The sequence below is a fragment of the Gobio gobio genome (genome assembly GCF_949357685.1).
Source record: "Gobio gobio genome assembly, chromosome: 8".
Classification (NCBI taxonomy): domain Eukaryota; kingdom Metazoa; phylum Chordata; class Actinopteri; order Cypriniformes; family Gobionidae; genus Gobio; species Gobio gobio.
The window spans coordinates 49,579,273-49,597,059 of record NC_137114.1 but is presented as its reverse complement, the minus strand read 5'-3'; the positions used below and the strand labels follow the sequence as shown (position 1 = coordinate 49,597,059).

Genomic DNA, 17,787 nt, shown 5'->3' with positions numbered 1-17,787 from the left:
CAAATGTAATTTTAAGTTAAAAGTGTGTTTAAACTACACCTGGGGAAACTCACTTCACCTTCAGGGGCTCTGGGGCAGCTCAGTCTCTCCGGGCGGTTTGTAGGGCCACCGCACCGCATCAGACTCGCTGTGTGTGAGCCAGACTGAGCGAACGCCGCTCTGCACGTTTGAATCAGGGACGTAGCTAAGTATTTGAGGGGCGGGGGGAGGGGTATTTTATGTATTTTAATTTTAATACATTTAAAATAAAAAATTAAATGGTTTACTTTTGGTAAATGTATTGGACATACTGGCGGGTTGTTTTTACAAGTACAGTTTTTGGATCATCAAAGTTGGGGGGGCAAGGCTCTAGAGTGGGGGGGCACCTGCCCCCCCTTGCCCCCCTGTAGATCCGCCCATGCTCCTCGGTAGTTATCATGAAGCGGAATTATGCTTCAGGAAGCCAGAAAAGAAAAAAGAGAAAGGAAGAGGAGGATAAGAAAAAACAAGATAGTGGTAAGTGATAAATTACACTGGGTAAAATAGCTCTACTTTTCTTGTACAAAAATGGTGTAATTTTGCAGCAGGTAGGCTAGCAAAATTATGTTTATGTTTGCTATCGTTACCTGCCTGACGGCAAATGCTGCTTGTACCGAACAGTTAGTGCAACTTTTTTTTTGAACGGACGGAATATGGTTACATACTGTAATATGTATTTTAATGGGATAAGGAAGACACAGATCTGTTCCAGAATCACTGTTTATCGTATTTAATGGCATTGCTATAGCTTTGTATGAACTGATGACATCACCGTTTTCTCCAGAATGGCTATACGGCTGGATAAAATTCTGTTGCATTATTTTCCTGTTTAACACTGTGAAGCTGCTTTGAAACAATCTGCATTGTTCAAAGCACTATATAAATAAAGTTGACTTGACTTTGTAATAGGTTTTGATGAAAGTGGCATAGCATGCTATACTATTATTTATGCTATGCATAAATAACCTGGAAAAGTTAATAATATAGCATTCTATATTAAATATTATTATAAACATTATTTAACCAGAAAGAGGCAGAGGAACATGATTTTTTCATTGCTTATCTTAATGTGCTTGTCGGGATATACGGTAGTGATAGTTTATGCAAATATGACATTATTTTTATAAGTTACCAATGGATCTTGAACAGTTACTCTATTCTGTGTGGCAATTTTTACAGTACAGTACCTAATGGTTGGTATTGGGTAGTAGGGGTTGGTATTGGGGGGGCATCCATGTCCATTTTGCTTGGGGCCCCCAAATTCCTTCAAACGGCCCTGAACATAGCAAAAAATCTAATCAAATCAAATCACTTTATTGTCACAACCATATACACAAGTAGGTGAAATTCTTAGGCGCAGTTCCAAGCAATATAGCAGTCATGACATGACATGAGACGTACAACATTTTAAAGCAACATCAGATTACACATCTGATGCACACACAATTACTCACAGAAAAAAAAAAAAACATGTTGATGGTATTTAGGTGCAATACGTTTTAAGTTGGCTTTGTTAAAGTCCCCGGTCACAATAAACGCAGCCTCAGGATGCGCAGTTTCCTGCTCATTTACTGTCCTATACAGTTCCTTTAGTGCTCGGTCTGTGTCGGCTTGTGGGGGAATATACACAGCTGTGATGATGACCGCTGTGAATTCCCTCGGTAGCCAGAATGGTCGACACAGAACCATGAGAAATTCCAGATCAGGAGAACAGAAAGAATTGATAGAATGTACGTTCCTCTGATCACACCAGGATCTGTTGATCATAAAACATACACCCCCGCCTTTGCTTTTCCCTGAGAGATCTTTTTCTCTGTCCATTCGATGCACGGAGAACCCTGTGGTTTCGATGGCCGAATCTGGAATCTCAGCAGACATCCAAGTTTCTGTAAGGCAGATAATGCAACAGTCCCTCGTCTCTCGTTGGAAAGAGATCCGTGCTCTCAGCTCGCAGAGTTTGTTGTCCAGAGACTAACATTTGCCAGTAAAATACTGGGAAGCGGGGGTCGGTTTGCGTGCCGTCTTACTCTGATGAGCACGCCGGCTCTTCTTCCCCTTCTCCGGCTGCGTTTCCGCGGTCGGGCTGCCCAGACAAAGGGCTCCGCTGCCGTGTTTGTAAACAGCGGGTCGTCATTGAAGAATTTAAAATCCGGTTTGCGGTGTGCAATTTCCGAACCAGTGTCCAAAAGTGTTTGTCTGTCGTACACAGTAAGACAGACAACATCCAAGTCAAAAAAAACTCGAACTGTAAACAGAACAAACAAAAAAAACTACAATGTTGTGACAGAGCTCGCAACGCAGCAGCCATCCTCGGCGTCATCTTGAGTCAGACCAGAGGTATGGTATTCTGGACTAATGTTGAACATGTCTTTAATAAGACGTGGTGACAACAAAACTGCTGTGAATTTCTCACATACTGCTGTGCCTTAAACAAAAGATGCAAAGTTGTTAATACAACAGCAGATGGCAGTGTGTCAAGAAAGCTTTAAATTCGATCACGTTACCAGAATATATTTGTCAATACCGTTTTATAATTTGGATTAAATTTGACTTGTTGCAATGGAGATGTTGGAGATCAACATAAATCTAGAGAGTGACGTGACTAGCAGCAAACTTAAGGGTGAGGATGAAGTATCTTTAAAGAGATGCAGGAACAGAAACCATGTCCTTCTGGAAAAAAAAAATAAATAAATAAATATTCACACTAATTTCTTAGATTAGACATATCTGATTGTCATTAAAATTAAAAGATTATCACACACCTCATGTGTTCTTAAAGAACTGTAACCTGTGTCTACTCACTGCCTCCTCGTTGGGCCGAATAAACGGAGCACAGAGTTTTTCTGGCACACCTATTTGTCCAGAGAAGTCCAGGTACGGCTGAGGGTCTTCCACCACATGGTGGAACAGCAGCTCCATTAATTTATCAATGTAGCCTTCAGAAAGAGAACTGTTATAATATATATTTTTTTTTTCTGGGATAACTCAAGACAAGTATAAGTTACCTGTGGTGGGATTGCTCTTCAGAGCTCTCACTGTGAAATCGCCATGCTTAAACTTTGGGAAAACAATTGAGTATCGCAGATCATCAGCTGCAGTAGATGCCTGTGATCTGCCTGCATTTTCATTATAATGCATCGCAGCAAGCTGTAGTCTGAAAGGAAAAAAATACATGAATCACTATTATAATGAAACATACATGAATTACTATTATAATGAAACAATCTCTAACATGACTTAAGATAACTTCAATAAGTAACAAATGTGTATTTAGAGGTTACAACGTTGTAGTGCCTTTAGTAAGCAGCACTAAATGTGTAATCCATCATCCTGTCTACCTGCACAACATTCCTTTGGAGGAGAACATCACATTTTTGGGCGAGTACTTCAGAATGAGGCTGTGGAAACACTCGATTCCAGAGGTATGGTATTCTGGACTAATGTTGAGCATGTCTTTAATAAGACGTGGTGACAACAAAACTGCTGTGAATTTCTCACATGCTGCTGTGCCTAAACAAAAGATGCAAAGTTGTTAATACAACAGCAGATGGCAGTGTGTCAAGAAAGCTTTAAATTCGATCACGTTACCAGAATATATGTGTCAATACCGTTTTATAATATGGATTAAATTTGACTTGTTGCAATGGAGATGTTGGAGATCAACATAAATCTAGAGTGACGTGACTACAAATGTACTAAAGTAAATCTGTACTTACTTGGTTTGAGCCAGTGTCTTGCCTGATCACCAACCAGAGGCTCATGGAGACAAGAAGGAAACAGGGCGTTTTCGTGGCTGTGGATGTTCTGAATGTGGTTTGCTACAGAGCTCCACTTGGCCACTACCTCCTCCCCAGATGTTGATGTGGTCACAGACCAATAAAGGTGATTGACCACACTTTTTCTCCACAGCCCCACGTTTTGCAGTCCCTTACCCTTGCTAAGGGCATCCATTTTTTTACCAAGCCCTGAGCACATAAAGAATGATAAAAACAATTACTTTAATCAGTGTTTACCGCATAGACCAAGGGTCGGAATGGGCGATATCTTAACGTTTGCGATATACCGGTAAAAAATTCTCCGCACGATAAGAATTAGTCTTCCCGCAATAATAACGATAAAGCCTAGTGGATGACACAACCCATTCAAAGCTCATGTGCAAAGTGAAAACAATTATGGCGGAAGCTGCGGAGGAGTTTATTGCTAAACGAGGAGCTATCTCTACAATCTGGAAACTGTACACACAGATGTATTTTCACTCGCTGAGCACTTGGACAATCCGTAAAGCGTGCTTTTTCAGTTCACCTCAATGAATGCAGAGTGTATTTGACGCACAGTAAATGTGAGCGCGACTGAGAGCACTTAGTGCTTCTCACTAGAGATGCTCCGATCAGCATTTTTGGGGCCGATCACCAAGATCATGATCTGCCGATTGCCGATCACTGCCGATCACAGAATGGCAGGGGAATGGCAATCTTTTATCTATAATCTCGCAGAGTTTGCATCATTTGTAGAAATGAAACTAACTCTAAATTAACTGAGTCAAGATCTTGAAGAACCAACAAGTGTTTATTTTAGAAAATTAGATAACTTAAGGCTACTTAGGCCATCTTTCCCAAATAAATGTATATATTAAATGTATATAATTATCTCACCTAAATATTTGATCATGCAGTGCATTTTTGTTTTAAAAAACAATTTTTCAGGTAGGTCTAACATTAGTATTGAGGTAAGAAATACTAAAGACATTTAATAAAAAATCAAATGTAAATTAATATTGGTCTTCCCTGAATAAATAAAATTAGATTAATCCTTACACTTAAGGTTGCAAAAGTTAGTCATTCCAGAGCAGTGAGTGTCATAAAGGTTCATCAAACAACACAAGACAGAGAAACTCAGAGACAGCAGCAGTTTATTCGACAGCTGTCACTTTAAGAGCGAACACGGATACAGTTACATGCAGTTGCACAAACGTTAACGTTCACTCTCGAGTCACGACGGGGTTTACGTGCATACTCGTCAAGACGGTAATTTAGTACATACATTTGGGTGTATCTGACCATTTCAGCGCAATTTGTACTCGCAAGCTTTTTGTGAGATGGCCTGTGTGTGTGTGTGTGAGTGTCTCTCCAGACCGTGCGCGCGAGTGCTGAGCGGTTTGAACACTGGCAAGTATGCAATAAATGCAAATGATAAACTTTAGTGACGATGCGACACTGCCTCGATTGTGCAAAGTGGCAAATCCTGTGTCAACTGTGCAGCTCGATTTTAGTGCACATGCGATGCGCTGATGTGAAGCCATTTGAGCACTTTGAAAGGGAGAGAGAGCGCGCGCACGCGGTGATTCACGTGCGCTGTTTGTGAACTTACATCCCACAGAAAGTTTTCAAATGACTGCGTAAGTTATTTAATATAGAAATATGAATTGTACCTCACCTTCAGCATTATAATTATTTTACCCGCGCTGGAAAGAGAATGAGACGATGTAGCTGCATGTCATGCCCTCGCTCTCACGGCAGGTGCGGGTTTTATGTGTCGTCAGCTGCGATCGGTTCATGAGATCGGCCTTTTTGGAGACCGCCGATCAATCATCCCAAAGCGATTATCGACCGATCGAGATCGGTTGCCGATCGATCGGAGCACCCCTACTTCTCACACACTCAAAGAGAGAGCAGGAGTTTCATACCACGCAGAATTGATGTGCTACATATAAACAATATTCTTTGTTGTATTTTCATGTAAAATAACGGCGTTCGTTTGGAATTATTCAGCCTTTATGAACAAGAAGAATCGAATGCGCAAACGGCAATATCATTGGCTGACAAGCACCTAATACTGTCCCTGTTTTGATTTCAGCAAATCAGCTTGCCCAGCAGTTCATCAATCCTTAGTGTGGTTTATATTGCTATTATTTATATTCGTAGTATTCTTATCAATATTATTGTTAGTTTTTTTTACAGAAACACTGAATGATCAACAATGTCTTCAGCACCACCCCCAGTCCGAAGTTCAGTTAAAATGACATATGCATTCATACATATTCATTCGCACATGATTACCAAGTTTTAGTTCAAATTACGGAAGTTCTATCATTAAATCATATTTGCATTTTTTTTTGTAATCTGAAGACATGGTTGGGATTCTTACTTTTGCTGTCTGCACTATTTTTGCAACCGTTTAAACACCATGAGAATATGATTAAATACTAGGAATGTGCAACAGCGACCGAGTACTCGATTACTCGACCGTGACAGCGACGATCGATCATGTAAACGATGATCGAAATGTTTTTTTTTTTCCTTCTCCTGATTGGTTAAAGCAGCACTTTGGGCAGCGCCCTGAGCTCTGATCGTGTAGTTTGCCACAGCATGCGTCAAAAGACGTGAGAAGAGAGACAATGGCCTCGAAGACACGTAGCGATGTCTGGCTTCACTTTGAAAAGGTAGATGAATCTACAGTTCAATGCAAACTGTGCAGCGCCAAGCTGTCACACAAATCTACAACAAGTACCGAGATGATGACACAGCTAATTGCTGACATGATAGTGAAAGATTTGCTGCCCATTAGTTTAGTCGACGGAGCAGGATTTAAAGATTTCATGCACTACGTTGAGCCCCAATATGATGTCCCGTCACGCAAAACAGTCATGGCAAGAATAGATGCTCTTTATGAAAAGACTGCTACTTCACTAAAAGACAAACTGTCAAAGATAGCGAGGGTGGCTGTCACTACTGATTCATGGACCTCGCTGACCACGGATTCATATTTAACGCTAACTTGCCATTACATTGCTGAATGGGAAATGCAAAGTGCAGTGTTACAGATGTGTAGTTTCGATGAACAACACACTGCCGTGAACATTGCCAAGTGCCTAAAAGATGCCACAGAACAGTGGCTGTAAAGCTCGGACAAAGTAATTGCGTGCGTTCATGATAACGCGAGTAATATGGTTCGGGCGAATCGAGGACTTTGGGAATCAGTGCCCTGCTTCGCACACACCCTCCAGTTAGCCATCAACGAAGGTTTCGGTGTTGCATCCGTTAAAAGCGTGATAGCTGCCAGCAGCCGCTTAGTGGCACATTTTCACCACAGCACAGTGGCTACAGTCGCACTTCGCCAGAAACAACAACAGCAGAAGGTACCCGAACACAAACTTATCCAGTATTGCCGTACGCAGTGGAATTCTGTTTGTGATATGTTTGAACGTCTTTTTGAACAAAGATGGACTGTGTGCGCTGTTCTGTCAGATCGCAATTTCACCAAATTAGCTAATGCGAAGACGCTTGAGTTGAAAGACGAGCACTGGCAGATTGTGGAAGAACTGATACCTGTTCTTCCGTCTCTTAAGTGCGCCACAACAGCAATGTGCAGTAAGACGCACGTTTGCGTTTCGATGGTCTATCCAATCACACACAGCCTCATCAGGAGACACCTAAACACACAAACCGACGAGTCTCCAAAGGTGTCGGAATTCAAGACTGCTGTGGCAGAATCGCTGAAACGGCACATAATCACTGTTGCTGAAGATGCTGAGAAAGTGCCACTACATCTGATTGCCGCAACATTGGATCCAAGACATAAGCACCTGAAGTTCTTGAGGCAGAGTTTTGAGAGCGAGTAAAGGAGAATCTCAAACAGCTTTACGACAGTCACAAATCCTGTTACACCCATGCAAAGTGACCCTCAGCCTGAAGGAGCAGCAGCTACAGCGCTCAACACTCTTTTTGGTGAGGATTACAGTGCGAGTGATGTTTGTTCGCGTGACACTAAAGTCGAAAGCCACTTAAGTGAACCATGCATCCCCCGTGAACCAGGATCCTTTACTGTGGTGGAAGGTAAATGAGAATCGGTTTACAAAGCTGAGCATCCTTGCCCAGTGGTACCTGGCGGTTCCTGCAACATCTGTTCCAGCGGAGCGCGTTTTTTCCACCGCCGGCCTAATTGTGAACACACTCCGCACCCGCCGCTCATCTGAGCACGTAGACCGACTCATCTTTTTGTACAAAAATGTTTAGGCTAAAAATCTAGCCTATGTTATTAGTTTCATCAGTCTGGGTAAATGTAATATATATTTTTAGTTTGTTTTGTTTTTTAGTTTTGAGTTATAGCAGCCATAGTTAAATGAGCTATTTGGTCTCTGTTTTACACCTTAAAGCAGTTATTTGAATTAACTTAGTTGAACTTTTTTCTTTAGCTTTGAAAAAACGAAGTAAATTTTTTGTTTCAAATGCACCACTGAATTGAAATTTTCTTGCTAAAGTTATATTGAACAAAATGTTTTGTTACAGTTGAATAAAGTAAAATAAAAGCAAAAATATCTTTGTTTGTTCATTTTTAAATCACATTTAATAATAAAAACACAGACAAATAATAAAATAGAGAATATAGCACAAATCTGTATAAATATAGCATTATAATGAGAACTTTATAGAAATCTATAGTAAATTCTGTCCTTGCCCGTTGCAGCGCGCTCTCATGGGAGCGCACGGCGCGAACTCTCTCTCACTCCCGCTATAGCACGTAACTTAAAGTTCACTGGCATTTGCATCCTTTTGTGCCGATACAAGTTGTAATGTTACGTATGTATCCAAGTTATCTTTATATCTTAAAGATAACTTACAGTTGATTTATATTATAGGATGTGTCATAGAACGGGCTTCAGTTTATTGGCAAAAAGACACTTCACCTCGGGTAGCCATTCCTTTATAGATGCTTCTATATTAATAACATTGCTGCATCATAATCGAACAGTGTTCTAATCACGTGTTCAGGTTTTGATGTCATATTTTTAATTTTAACATTCATTTTCCTTACAGTCTTCAGATATTTTCATTATCTCCATGACGGCCATGCCCATCCCTAACCAGGGTTGTCCAGTCCTGCTCCTGGAGGGCCACTGTCCTGCAGAGTTTAGCCCCAACCCCAATAAAACACAGCTGAACCAGCTAATCAAGGTCTTACTAGGCATACTAGAAACTTCCAGCAGGTGTGTTGAGGCAAGCTGGAGCTAAACTCTGCAGGACAACGGCCCTCCAGGACCAAGTTTGGTCACCCCTGGTATAGACCAACATGGTGGAGTAACATTCAGTATAGGTTATATAATAAAAATCAGTTTGTGTGATAAATCAACCTTATTGGGCCATCTTAAAAATGTAATACAGGTTAAATATTTTAGGCATTTAGAAGATATAAGCACAGTGTATTAATGACATGAATGTGCAATGTTCAAGTATAATTGTCTACCACTTTAACTGTTAGAAATGCTGGTACTTTCGTTCGATTCAAAATACAAACCTTTTCCCATATGCCAAAGATCGAAGTAGTGTCTAATGTCCTTTTTTTGCTCCCTCATGAACTTCTGTACCCCTTTATGACGGTCAGTCACCAAAGACTTGACCACAACACCTCTTTGCTCAAGAAGAGACAGGCTCCTTTCAAATCCCTCCTTCTCCAGCCATTGGCTGTTTCCAACTTTATTTCTCTGCAAACACACAAAAAATACTTTAGAACAGTGGTTCCCAACCTGTGGGCCCTCCGGGTGGACCGCGAGATAACTTAAAGCTACACTGTGTAACTTTTTTTAGTCTATTCTTAGCTAAATACACTTAGTTCTTTCAAAAATATATGTGCTCATTAATGTATATTTACTTCTTTCAAGTAATAAAGTATTCTCGTAAGTTTATAATATGCCATTGAAAATACATAAGGTAATGGGATCTAACGGTAGTCGTCATGTTGCCCCTCCATCTTGAAAGTACATTAGCCAAAGAGGGACATAGCCGTAAATTCAAGCTTCGCCTTTCGCGTTTTAACCGGTTTTAATACTCGATGGCACTGTACAAAATTCTCTGCCTCGCGCATGTGCGCGTCAACTTGTTCAGACTTGTCTGGTGCATGTGCAGAGAGTTTTCATCTCAGCAGCATCCAGTAACAGAGTTATACAGAGTTTTCCTGGCTTGTTTATTCCTCAAAAGTCTGTTTTTCCTTGTGTGGTATTTCTGTGCGTTAATAACTCCGTAAGTAACAATAGTTATTGTCATTGTAGATGTGTTTCAGAGTGTGTCATCGCGTAATTCAGTTGATGTCACCTCAGAAGTATTTTTGTCAACATACAATAGCGTAATGCTCACCTATTTGAATAATCATTCAGTTATTTTGTTATCAACAATGTTTATTGGTTTTTAGAAAATATTTGCTTGTAATGTATGTTGATGGAAATATGTATCAGGTCTGATCGGCATATTAACAATTGTTATACAGAGCGCACTGCAGTGCTAACGTTAAAGCGGTGCACACACTTTTGTAACCGGACACCGCTTGTTAGCAGCAGCAGCGGCAGCTCCTCTCCTTTTAATGCAGCTGCATTTAGCGTCTATATATGGTACAATAAGCTCTGGTTTACGGATACATTATACAAATGTAACTTATAAGTATAGTTATACAGTTCTTAACTGTGTATGTATATTTACCATCCTTATTTGTTCTCTCACAGAAACCACATTTATGTACATATCCACGCAAACCTGTTTATGCCTTGCAATTGGATGACTGAATAAACATTACTATCATCAAAGTTCACTCTGGATTAGCTGCAGTTCTTTCTAGCCGAATAATTAGGCCAGTTGAGTTCCAACCATCCCACTGCGCACAGAATATCCCACAGGCACCGTGTCGAATGTGGACGAAGTCGAACTGGAAGCCATGTTAATCTTGGACTAAATCGGCCACCGTAGGAGTCGAAACGAAATCGGAATTGAGAGGAACAGAAACTAAAATTCACTGGATGGTCATATACCTTTTCACCACTAGATGGGGGAAAATATCACACAGTGTAGCTTTAAAATTAATTTGAATATATTCATATAATTCATTCATTTTATTATTGACAAGTTAAATAATAAAACACAAATTATATAAATTACAACAAAGAACCACCTCTCTCGTCCGTATTCTGTGATTGTTTTGGATTCGGAGCAGCCCAAGGCGTTCCTAATCGCGCTGTGTGAAATACTGACTGAACGGCGGCTCAAAACACCCAACCGCTTCATGAACACAGGATACGCAAACTACACATTTCAGTTGGATAAAGCAAACCAGTGTCGCTAAAAAGTTTTGATGGATGATGGTGGTAATGAAGGTAAAGACGATTGCAGTGACATCCATTAGGCATGCACATGTCCGTTATAATTGATAAGTGCGCTCTCGGATCACTGAATAAAGTTTTGTTTGGGTGACGATTGTAATGAAGGTAAAGACGATTACAGTGACACGCAGGAGTCATACATTAGTCACGCGCGATTATATTATTGATGCTCAAACAAAAACGTGCACTCTCTGCTCACTGATCGATATAACATCGTATTTCTGCATGAACGCATTACAATATATTATATATATATATATATATATATATATATATATATATATATATATATATATATATATATATATATATATATATATATATATATATATATATATATATATATATATATATATATACACATACACGTAGTTGTCAAAATGAATGGACTCTGAGTGTTTTATAATGGATGCTCACCGAAGAAGTGTGCTTTGGAGAAGTGTGTGAGTATCAGTGGTGTTACACGGCCATCAGCTCCATATTGTTTGTTCTGACAGAGGAACTGTTCACTGATGACATCGACTTCAGATGGCTAAGTTTCCACACATTCAGAATAATTGTATTTTTCAATTGTATAAACAGTGTGTTCATTGGCATCTCCCTGTGGTCTTGTTTGGTATGGCAGGTTGACTTTTGTTTATTTGTACTTATTGTACTGTATAACTGAGCAGAGTAAGTACTTCTAAGTTGTAAAGAATGTCTGCAAAGTATGTGTGCAAAAAAGAACACTGAATGTTAATATATCGTGATTTTTTTTTATAACATTGGCGGGGGTCAGTGGGCCTTGCAGTATTTATTTGGAGAGGAGGGGGGCCTTCAAGTAAAAAAGGTTGGGAACCACTGCTTTAGAACAATGCACAGTATATAGTAATTCACAAAATAAAATGTTTTCATTGTGTAGTTGTTTACCTGGACTAGTTGAATGTCTATGACCCTATTGGCTTTGAGGTCCATCATGGTGTAGCTGCCACATTTTGCTGAATGTCCTACAATTGTGTTATTTGCACTTTAGTCAACAAATCCTGACAGCAGTCTGTATATGTAGTTAATGACTTGTTTATTACCAGGTGAATCAGCTCTCATGTCCCAACCAAGAGTCACAGCCCCATCAGCAATGGCATTTTCAATAAGGGCATCCTGCTCAATCTTCCACTGCCAGTTTATGGTGGGGATAAGGAGCTTGGCCTGATGCTTGTGGAAGCACTGCTCAGAGATCCCCTGGATTTTGAAGGCATCCAAAAACTAAAGTAACAAAAATACATCTTCATATAATTACCTGAGGGGTGTGTACACATTACAGCGCCATATATTGTTGTCACTCACCCTCGATATCTGGCAAAATGATGAGCCAGTGAACAGAACAGCTGCACAGAGCTGTAGGTTACCCGCTGGTATGTTGTTTACCATTGGCTGGCTCGCCCAATCACTGGAGTACTCACAGTGAGCACAGTGCTGTTTGACACTGAGAAGTGTCCCAATGGTTGTTTTTGAAACAACCCAACTCTGGGTGCAGACCGGGCATCTTCTAAAAAGCTCCAGCAGTTTCTCTTCATAAACAATGTACTTAGTGTCTTTGTGGGGTAATACTTCATTGGAGACACTGTGTACAAGCAAACATTTTTTTAAATAAAAGCATAAATAATCATAATTTGATTATGTAATGTGTATGTATCAGAAATAACTTCATGACAAACAATCAAAAGTATTTAAAAACAAGTAATAGCTAAATTATAACCTAAATTAAAAACCTAACGTGACTAAACGCATTACCTTGTGGCGTTCATGGTGCTCTCACTTCCATCTTGATGGTAGCTGGAGTCATCAGTGGACACCTCACATATTTTCCTCTTTATTGGTTTAGAGGTTGCCCCGGGACTACCCATCAGTGTGACTGTGTCACACGACACACTCCTGTTAGGCATTCTGACCTGGGTGGCTGCGCAAATTAATAATAGATTTGTTATCAATAGGCAGCAAAAGTACAAAACAAAATGATATCATCTTGACTATATGATGAGACATACAAAAGCTCCATAGTATTCAAAATCACCTTTGCTTCTCCTGATGGGCTTCACGTTAGCCTGCACACCTGCATATTTGGAGCTGACTGATTCAGTCTGGCACCCAATTTCTCTGGTCATCTTAGGCTAAAAAAAAAATAATGTTATCGTTTACAATTACAGTCTTATATTTAGGCATTTTAGAGATTTTAAAATGTTTATAAATAATATTAGTGACATGAATATTCTCACAAAGCAAAAAAATCTCAAATAATACATATCTAAACAGAAACCTTGTTACACTGCAATGGGCTCCTGGGCCATTTAAATAGTCTGGGGGTGGACCACGTTCTCGATTCCCCTGTCCCACAAACCCACTTTGTTTGCCGACCCGCTAAAGTGAACAAATGACCCCCGGTGAACTCTGCCAAGCTAACCCCTCCCATCCCTGTAACCCACTATCTGTCCAAAGGACATGTTAACACAGCAGCAGACCCCATTGGTGCCTTAGCCCCGGTGTCAGGAGTAGCTAATGCTAACGTTTAGCATACATTGCCTAACTTAGTAACATGACAAACTGATGAATTAACTTTAGCTTAAATGGTTAGTTCACCCAAAAATGAAAATGATGTCATTAATTACTCACCCTCATGTCGTTCGACACCCGTAAGGAACACAAATGAAGATATTTTAGTTGAAAGCTGATGGCTGAGAAAGGCTTCAGATAGGCCTCCATTTGCATTCAGTACATATATACTCACAAGACCCATAAAAGGCACTTAAAACGTCGTTACAAAGTCCATCTCACCACAGTGGCTCTACAATAATTTTACGAAGCGACGACAATAGTTTTTGTGTGCAAAAAAAATAATCAAAATAACGACTTTATTCAACCTCTTCTTGTCTTCCGTGTATGCCTCCACGACGCATGCACGATAATATCACGTAGCGCCGGCGTTCGGGAATCCTTGAAATGCACACTTTTTGAGCACTACATGATCAATGTAGAATTCAACAGCTTAGATACGCGCGTCTTCCTCTGCTTGTAAAGTAATCGCTTGTGTGTCATGTGTCCGAATGCCGGATCTGCGTCATATTCTCGCTCATGCGTCGTGGAGGCATACACAGAAGACAAGAACAAGTTGGATAAAGGCGTTATTTTAATTATTTTTTGCGCACAAAAACTATTGTCGTCGCATGGTAAAATTATTGTAGCGCCACTGTGGTGAGATGGACTTTGTAACGACGTTTTTAGTGCCTTTTATGGGTGTTGTGAGTGTAAATGTACTGAATGCCAATGGAGGCCTATCTGAGGCCTTTCTCAGCCATCAGCTTTCAACTAAAATACCTTCATTTGTGTTCCGAAGATGAACGGAGGTCTTACGGGAGGGTAAGAGTAATTAATGACATAATTTTCATTTTTGGGTGAACTAACCCTTTAATAGGGAAGGAACATAAATGAAGATATGCGCTCACTCACCACAATACGTCGCTGCGGTGGAGGAGTCCATGCAGGAGAAGCAGGGGTTGGCACTGCGTCGCTTTTCAGCACGAGCTGTTTGGAGAAGCCCATTTCCACCTCCATTGTGTTGGTGAAGCAATCCCGCGTAAAATGCAGGTTGCACACTCCAGCTCTAGGCGGGAACTCACGGTCTTCCAGGCCAAGTGCATGCAACCACTGGCGCCGAATTTCCAAGTCTGCTGGAAAGCCATGCAGTCCAGCAGTGCTGTTGCAACCAGCGATACTACACCGACGTCCCATCCTAACCACTGTCTAAATACAAGTAAAGCTAATGCTAAAAGTATACACTAACTTGAAGCTATCCTAACTGATGCAATACTATGCTTCTAATAATACTACACTAACAACTATGCTAATTTACTAACTAGGCTACATGAAATCATTTTTAATTAACTATATAAATGGCTATGCTAACTAGATGCTAATATACGCTATCCTGATCATACACGCTTTTGACGAGTGGTTTTGACGGAACAAGATGTTTTGGTACCAGGGGCTGAGCTCATGCCAGGGGCGTGGAAGAGACAACATACCTCATGATGGCCAACAACATCCAATAGGAAAATTCGACTGCAGTAGCCACCGTTCAACCTTAAGAGGGCAGCACTCAGACGTTTTTACACCATATTGTGGAATTAAAACACTTTATACCCAAATGTCAAAACATTTACTCCAGTCTTGCAAATCATTAACTAAAAAAAAAGTTGTATTACGGTTTAGTTCCCCTTTAAACAAAAGAAGACTTTGTCTTGGCGTCTGTTTCCATGGTGATTAGCTGCTCAGTTGTCTTGTGTGTTAACCGGGAACATACTCCGAGTTGTCTGTCACGGACAAGTTTTTGGAACCAGCATACCTCGAGTAAGCAAGGTTTGGGTTAATCAACTAAGAGTTCAAGGTATATGTGGCGGTAAGTTAATCTTGCTTTCTGGAATACCCTCTGGCTCTTCGGGACCACATCTGCAGTTTATTGACAGAGAACAGACAATCAATACACACACATTCAGTCTTTCAGCTGAAGGATGATGAGAAAAGACCCGTTAAGTCCCGTCCTCCCTAACAGTAACAATTAATCTAATACACAGGTCACCTATATGGCTATAAACATTCATTTTAACATCAAAATGAAAACTACACACATTTACTACACTAACGACATTTCCACACACTTAAGCCAATAAAGTTATATGTGTGGAGAAACTTGTTAACAGGGAAAACCCCGGGCTCTAATTCGCCGCGTGGGCGGCAACATAAAACAAACACAAGCGTGAATAAAACTCCACAAATACATCGAACTGTTGATGGAAAAACGCATAGATAGACGTGTTCCGGTTTTGTGGCACTTCTATAATACATATCAACTCGAAAAGTCACTTAATACAGCATAGTTTCACTCTAAAGCAGAGACGTACCTGGCTGACTTTCTCCATTCACGGGTTGTTCTGACTGAGCATGCGCGCGACCGGACCATTACAAATGACGTCACTCACAGAAGGAACTCAAAATGCATATTTCCCCTCTGTCTTGCAGAACAAAACGAAGATAATGAACATAAAGTAAAACAATATAAACCATTAATTGTTTAACACTGAATTGTTTCAAAAACAACTTTACCAATTCAATAATAAAATATAAATAAACGTTATATAAAATATTTTAAAAAAAACTCTCAACACTACAAACAGTTTATATTTGTGCACACTTACTGCAGCAGTTTTAATGACATTTTAAAACATCTGCAAATCAAGAAAACAACCAACTATTTGAACATTTTACAGCTATTATTTACAGCAAATGACTCTTGTAAAATCAGGAAACAATTTGGCAAACATTAGTGAATAAGTTGCATGGACATGGGAAATCTTATTCAAGCAGATTTTGCAAAGTAATTATCCAGAAAATATACAAATAATTGCTGACACTAAATTAAACCTGATGCTATATTTAGTTCATCTCACACCATTTACTCTAAAGCGTTTGACATGAAAATGAACTGTTCCTCATTGTGACGCCTTCTCACAACATTTCTTCATGTGAATCAGAAGGCTTCTTTTACTGCTGAAGCTCCTCTCACACTCAGTACAGTTGTACGGCTTCTCTACGGTATGAACTCGCTCGTGTGATTGCAGGTGTCCCAACTGACTGAACCTCTTGTCACAATATGAGCACTTGTATGGTCTTTCTCCAGTATGAATTCTTTGGTGATTTTTTAGATGGTCAGCTCTAGTAAAGCTCTTCCCACACTCCAAACACACATTGTCTTTCTCACTGTTGTGTTTTTTCTGGTGTCGTTTACAATGATCCTGTCGCGTAAAAAACTCTCCACAAAACGAACACGCACAAGGCCTCTCGTTTGCATGTATTTTCCGGTGTTCTCTTAGATTTGATGCTAGTCTAAAATCTTTGCCACACTGATCACAGTTATATGGTTTTTCTCCAGTGTGAACACGCAGATGATACTTGAGAACAGTTTTACATTTGAAACTCATCCCACACTGAGTACAGTGGTACGGCTTCTCTCCAGTATGAAGTCTCTCATGTATTTTCCGTATTTTAATTTGATTGCACTATTACATTTGTAATAAAGAGTTTTTACGGCCTTACAAAAATATTCACCAAAACCAAGTTTTTGTTTTAAAAATAAAATTATGTTCTACTGAATCAAAAGCTTTATAAAAATCCAGGAAAAGAATATAACTATTGTTCCAAACAAAGCAAAACTGCTGTTATTTTTAATCAAAAAATCTCTCCTGATGAACACATTAATACTTATTTAACCACGTATTACTGTCTTTGTTTTTCAAACACAATAAAATGTAAAAATGTACGTCATTTTAGGGATTTTCATTATGTTATAATTACAGGTTAATTCGAATTTTAAACTTTAAACTTTTTTAATTGGATTCAAATTTAAGGAGCATCTTTCTAATTATTTTTTTGTTATAATAACACCTAAATATGATACCTGATTTGTCTGATCGTCTAATCATCTCCTTGTCTGATTCTTTGTTCACGTCCTGAGATTTTACTCAAATGTCTGCTACAATATTATGTGAGCAGCATGTATGTAAAAGTTTGTAGTTTTGAGAAAATGTTTTTAAGTCACTGAA

General features: G+C 39.7%; 1 protein-coding gene across 3 annotated transcripts; it reads right to left on the bottom strand.

Annotated features, from left to right (window-relative positions):
• Positions 1-1,314: 1,314 nt before the first annotated feature.
• On the bottom strand, positions 1,315-16,131 carry LOC307130521 (uncharacterized protein). 3 transcript variants are annotated; one of them, XM_079823552.1, is made up of 14 exons: positions 16,090-16,131; positions 14,639-15,637; positions 13,209-13,305; positions 12,929-13,094; positions 12,482-12,758; positions 12,223-12,400; positions 12,068-12,144; positions 9,310-9,496; positions 3,735-3,983; positions 3,357-3,528; positions 3,024-3,172; positions 2,781-2,954; positions 2,543-2,688; positions 1,315-2,443 (listed from the first exon to the last, which is right to left on the bottom strand). In XM_079823552.1, exons 2-12 carry the CDS (start codon positions 14,918-14,920, stop codon positions 2,782-2,784), a joined length of 2,007 nt encoding a protein of 668 aa, XP_079679678.1. In that variant the 5' UTR covers positions 14,921-15,637; positions 16,090-16,131; the 3' UTR covers positions 1,315-2,443; positions 2,543-2,688; position 2,781. The 3 variants fall into 3 exon arrangements, with proteins under 3 accessions (XP_079679678.1, XP_079679680.1, XP_079679679.1); XM_079823554.1 differs by having other exon boundaries at positions 2,821-2,954; XM_079823553.1 differs by lacking the exon at positions 1,315-2,443 and having other exon boundaries at positions 2,680-2,954.
• Between the last annotated feature and the right edge of the window lie 1,656 nt (positions 16,132-17,787).

Coding starts and splice junctions, on each gene's coding strand:
- LOC307130521 (XM_079823552.1), bottom strand. CDS start 14,920: ATGGGACGTCGGTGTAGTATCGCTGGTTGCAACAGCACTGCTGGACTG. Junction 12,759..12,928: donor AGCACCATGAACGCCACAAG/GTAATGCGTTTA, acceptor GCTTGTACACAG/TGTCTCCAATGAAGTATTAC. Junction 3,984..9,309: donor TCTTTGGCATATGGGAAAAG/GTTTGTATTTTG, acceptor TTATGTGCTCAG/GGCTTGGTAAAAAAATGGAT.